Source organism: Caenorhabditis briggsae (genome assembly GCF_000004555.2).
Source record: "Caenorhabditis briggsae complete genome, chrIV, whole genome shotgun sequence".
NCBI lineage: Eukaryota > Metazoa > Nematoda > Chromadorea > Rhabditida > Rhabditidae > Caenorhabditis > Caenorhabditis briggsae.
In genome coordinates, this window is record NC_013487.2 from 15,225,463 (window position 1) to 15,230,954 (window position 5,492).

At 37.6% G+C, this 5,492-nt stretch overlaps 2 protein-coding genes across 2 annotated transcripts in view; one reads left to right on the forward strand and one right to left on the reverse strand.

The window, feature by feature from the left end:
• Window positions 1-885: 885 nt before the first annotated feature.
• Window positions 886-3,219, forward strand: CBG21063 (the record flags this gene model as incomplete). Its single annotated transcript, XM_045236261.1, has 3 exons — window positions 886-1,095; window positions 1,262-1,353; window positions 2,358-3,219. The coding sequence occupies 3 exons, from the start codon at window positions 886-888 to the stop codon at window positions 3,217-3,219; spliced, it is 1,164 nt and encodes a 387-aa protein (XP_045097205.1).
• A 1,039-nt stretch (window positions 3,220-4,258) lies between these two features.
• The window catches only part of CBG21061, a gene marked incomplete at both ends in the record, with an annotated part of 8,941 nt that continues 7,707 nt past the window's right edge, over window positions 4,259-5,492 (reverse strand). Inside the window, 2 exons of the mRNA XM_045236262.1 lie at window positions 4,259-4,588; window positions 4,642-5,013. Coding sequence (XP_045097206.1) covers window positions 4,259-4,588; window positions 4,642-5,013 — 702 coding nt within the window. The remainder of the gene's footprint in view (window positions 4,589-4,641; window positions 5,014-5,492) is intronic.

Below are 5,492 nucleotides of genomic sequence, written 5' to 3' on the forward strand. Positions count from 1 at the left end.
GAATTCCTGAATTTCTGAATTTCTGAATTTCTGAATTTCTGAATTTCTGAATTTCTGAATTTCTGAATTTCTGAATTTCTGAATTTCTGAATTTCTGAATTTCTGAATTTCTGAATTTCTGAATTTCTGAATTTCTGAATTTCTGAATTTCTGAATTTCTGAATTTCTGAATTTCTGAATTTCTGAATTTCTGAATTTCTGAATTTCTGAATTTCTGAATTTCTGAATTTCTGAATTTCTGAATTTCTGAATTTCTGAATTTCTGAATTTCTGAATTTCTGAATTTCTGAATTTCTGAATTTCTGAATTTCTGATTTTCTGATTTTCTGAATTTCTGAATTTCTGAATTTCTGAATTTCTGAATTTCTGAATTTCTGAATTTCTGAATTTCTGAATTTCTGAATTTCTGAATTTCTGAATTTCTGAATTTCTGAATTTCTGAATTTCTGAATTTCTGAATTTCTGATTTTCTGATTTTCTGAATTTCTGAATTTCTGATTTTCTGAATTTCTGAATTTCTGAATTTCTGAATTTCTGAATTTCTGAATTTCTGAATTTCTGAATTTCTGATTTTCTGAATTTCTGATTTTCTGATTTTCTGAATTGTTTCTAATCTAATTTCAGTTTTTGCTGACTTCGATCTGAATAATGGATTACTGTAGTTTCCAGATTTTCCAAAAAAAATTCCCAAAAATTTTTTTCAGTAGATCAAAATTTTTGGGAGCCAAAAATTTTCCAAATTCACTTTTTGCGGAAAAAAAAACCAACAAATGTTCATTTTCTGTTGATTTCTCATCATTTTCTGGATTTTTTTTCCAGATTTTTCGATTTTCAGATTTTTGAAAATTTCCAAAAAAAAAAAAGTTCTTAAATTTCAGCAAAATCATGGATAATGATCCATATCTCTCCCCATCCCAATCAATCGATAATACCGATGACGAATCGATGGATCAAAATGAGAATATCGAAAATCCGAAATTTCGAAATTCTGATGAAATATTGGAAACTTTGAAAATGCATTTCGATCAGAATCCGTATCCAGATGACGTTCAAATCGATTATATTGGAATTCTTGTTGGTGCCAGTTCTGAATTTGTGAGTTTATTAGTTAATCAGGGTAATTAATTAGGCAGAACAATTGAAAAGGAAAAAATGAGCCGAAATTGAGCGATTTTGAGCCATTTTAAAGCTCTTTTAGGGATATTTTTTAATTGGTCAATTTATTTTTTAATTGACCAATTAACTAATTAAATTTCTCCAGGTCAGCAACTGGTTTGAAAATCAGCGAAACGAAGAGGAAATGTGTCGGCAAAAGGAGAATTCAATTTCATTGAAAGAGGAATATGAGAAAAGGTGATTAAGGGGTAATTAAGGGTAATTAGTGTGGTAATTAGCTGAAGTTCGAAGTTCCAGATAAATTTTACGCTAGATTGAGCCAAAAAAATCTGAAAACCTGGGTTTTTTTGAGCGGAAAAAATCAAATTATCAGAATTTGAAGCTGAACTTTTCTAAAAGTCCTAAAATCCGACGAGTGCGTTTATTACTTTAATTGTTGATTACGATTTTAGAATTCGGCTCGTTTTCAGCTCTAAAATGAGCCCAAACACGACTAGGATCCGCCCATTTTGAAATTTCACATAGGGCACGCGACGCACGACCGCGACGCGTCTGAAAAAGCAAACTGGACGGAGTCTAGTCGAGTTTAGACTCATTTTAAAGCTCTGCAGTTGTTTGGAACGAATAAATAAATTATTTTGAGTTTGATGCAAAATTTAGAAAGTTATGAGAAAAAATCAAAATTTTCGAAATTTCAACTTTTTTGGTTTTTTTTTTGGAAATTTGAAGTTTTGAATTTTCCATTTTTTGGAATTCGAAAAGAACAAAATCAGAGCTTCAAAATAAGCCCAAACACGACTAGGTTTCACCCATTATGGTTCTTCTGGCGCGTCGCGGTCGTGCGTCGCGGATCTAGGTGGAATTTCATAGTGGACGGAGCCTAGTCGTGTTTGGGCTTATTTTGAAACCCCTGACTTGGCTGAATTTGAATTTCGCTTGATACTAGCTTCAAAATGAGCCCGAACACGACTAGGCTCCGCCCATTTCGAAATTTCAGAGAAGCACGCGACGCACGACAGCGACGCGTCCGGAAAACTCAGAGTGGGCAGAGCCTAGTCGTGTTTGGGCTCATTTTGAAGCGCATAACAAGCCAAATCTAAATTTGGAATCAAAATGCAATAAAAGATTAGGCTCCGCCCACTTTTTGCGATTTTAGTATTTTCTCAGAATTTTTAGGCACGAATTTTCGGGTTTTTTAGCCGAATTTCAAAGAAAAAAGTCAAAATTTTTGGAATTCTCAGACTCAACCTCCATGAATCGTTCATCGACGAAAAGACATCTGACGCTCCGCCCCTTTTCTCGCCGATAGCTCCGCCCACCACTTCCTCGGAATCCAACAAATTGAGACGAAAGCTACGGGAATCCGAACAGACTTGCGATTCACTTCTCCAAACGATTTCTGAGCAATCGAAGCAAATTGAGGAGCTCAAAAAGGGGGCGGAGTCTTCTAAGAAATCGATAATCCAGGAGGAAGAGGAGCAAAATCTAGCTATGTTAGCTAAAGATCGGAAAATTCGCGATTTAGAGTTGAAAATTGGCATTTTGGAGTACTCAAAAGAGGCTGGCGAGCGGGAAATTCAAAAATTACAGAATGTTTTGGATTCGGAAACATCTGAAAATGCAGAAAAATCAAAATTGGACCTAAAAAATGCCAAAATTCGAGCCCTCACCCATTATATCGAGTCGGATCTGAAATTTCAGCTAAAAGAGAAGGACCAGGAATTGGCTGAAAATTACAGTACGATGCTGAAAATGCATGAGCGACGTGTCGAAGAAAAAACTGAAAATCTGAAAATTTCAGCCCAATTTCAGGGCTTCAAATCGACGATAAAAAAGTTGGAATCCAGAATTTTGGAGCTCCAAAAAGAGCACGCTGAATTTCGAGAATCCGTGGACGATCCGGAATACGTGAACCGTCTGAAACGGAAAGTCAGAAGGATGGACGAGGATTTGGACAATTTCAAGGAGGAGAATCGACAATTACGGCGTAAACTGGCCCGGAAGGATCGCCAAATTTTGCAGTTGGAAGACGATTTGACGGAGCTCAAAAATCGATATGATGAGGAGATTGGGTGGTTTGACGAGGATGATGAGTTACAGTAATCCAAGAACTACCATCGTAGTCAAAAATCCTCTTTTTCGCCGCAAAAATCCACTTAGAATTACCGATTTCGCCTTTTTTTTTTTTGAGCTACCGTAACCCATTTTTTCAGCACAACTACAGTAATCCAATCTCTAATTGATTTCTAGCTTTTGATTTGCATTCAACTCGTTATGAGCTTCAAAATGAGCCCAAGCACTATTAGGCTCCGCCCATTTCGGTTTTTTTACCGCGTCGCGGTCGTGCGTCGCGTGCATATGTGAACTTTCAAAGTGGGCGGAGCCTAGTCGTGTTTGGGCTCATTTTGAAGCTTGTAACGAGTAGAATTTGTTTCCACAAAAATCCATCCACAGTATCCTTTTTTGAGCTAGCTACAGTAATTCGGGAATTACAGTAATCCGTTTTTTTCCTTTTTCCCGCGAAAATCCATCTAAAATTATCCATTTTTAAGTTAGCTACAGTGATCTTGGAGCTACAGGAGTTCTCGGAAAATTACAGTAACCCAATACCTCCTTTTTCGTAAAAAACTGGTTTTGATCTACAGTAATCCCCTTTTTTCTCCGTTTTTTGTAGCTACAGTAATTCCTAGTGACTACAGTACCCCTTGAAGCTCAGCTGTGGTAATCCAGGAGCTACAGTAACCCTCTGAAATCTACTGTAATCCCTCTTTTCCTTTTTTTTGTAGTTACAGTAAAAAACTACAGTAATGTCTAGTAACTACAGTACCCATTTGACAACTACAGTAATCTTGAACTACAGTAGCCCTCTCTTGTACCAGCTACAGTAATCCCTACAGTATACTTTTTTCCTTTTGTTTTTTGCTTTAAAAGCCCTCCTAATAACCTACCTACAGTAATCCCCAGGAACTACAGTAATCCATTTTATTTTTTCAACATCTACAGTAATCTCGTTTGTAATAAATTTGAATCTTTTGAAAAAAATTGTTTATTGGAAAATTTTCAGAATATACAAATACAAAAAATACAGTAATCCAACGAAATCTGCACATCAAACTTGGCGACATACAGTATCCCTTGAGAGCTACAGTAATCCCTCCAAATCTGCTTCATTGACAACTACAGTATCCTCCAAGTCGTCCCACTCGGAAGATTCGGATGAGCTACAGTAATCCACAGTGTCCGTTTCCAAGACTACAGTATCCACCTGCGCATCATACGTTTCGATTTGGTTGACAAGAACTACAGTATCCGCAGGCTCCGCCCCTTTTGATCCATCCTCCTTGTCTATTTCGATTTGGGGTTGGGATTGAAACAACTGATGTTTGGAACGTTTAGGCTCCGCCCACTTTTGGCTAGGCTCCGCCCCCTTTTCCGCTGATCGCTGAAGAGCCGATGATTTGGAGTGACAGAGCTGGAAATTTTGGAATTCCAGATTTTTTCAGATTTTTCAAAAATTGCTCCTACCTCCAAAAACTCTTCCAGCTCTTCCAGCCGCTTTCTGTTCTCCGAAATCTCGTTTTCCAAAAAGTGGGCGTGGCCTGCTCTCGCAAGCTCCGCCTCCAATTCCAAAATTCTCGATTGTTGGCTGTTTTGAATTTCTTTGGATTTTTCCAATTTTCGGGTCAAATTCACAAGCTCCGTCTCCAGAAAATCGATTGATTCCATTGATTTTTCGCCGATTTTCGGTGGGACACATCTCATAAAAATTGACGGCAGCTGATTTAATCCTTGGCTCACGATTTTCAAATTTTCTCGCTGTTTCTCCGTATTTTGGCTCAAAATTGAGCATTTTTGGGACTTTGGCGAGTTTTGACGAGCCAGAAACCAGTCGAAAACCTGAAAATAAAGATTTTTAAGTCGGAATATCAAAATTTTCAGCTAAATTCAGCCTAAAACTCAGATTTTTTAAAAAATGTGACTAGCTCAAAGTGGGCGGAGCCTACCTAAAAGAGTGGAACGGTCAGGGTTACTGTAGTTTTGAAAATGTCAAGTAGAAATTCGAAAGTTAGAATTTGTGAGGTTGAGAGCTTCAATATGAGCCTAAACACTACTAGGCTTTGCCCATTTTGAGATTTGGGACTCCGCAAAGTAGGCGGAGCTTAAATTGAGATTTTGAAACTGTCAGGGTTACTGTATTTGTGAAAGTTGAGAGTTGAAATTTAAAATTTTGATTTTGTCCAGCTGAGAGCTTCAAAATGAGCCCAAACACGACTAGGCTCCGTCCACTTTGATTTATCCGGCGCGTCGCGGTCGTGCGTCGCGTGTCTGCAGGAATTTTCAAAGTAAGCGGAGCATAGTCGTGTTTGGGCTCATTT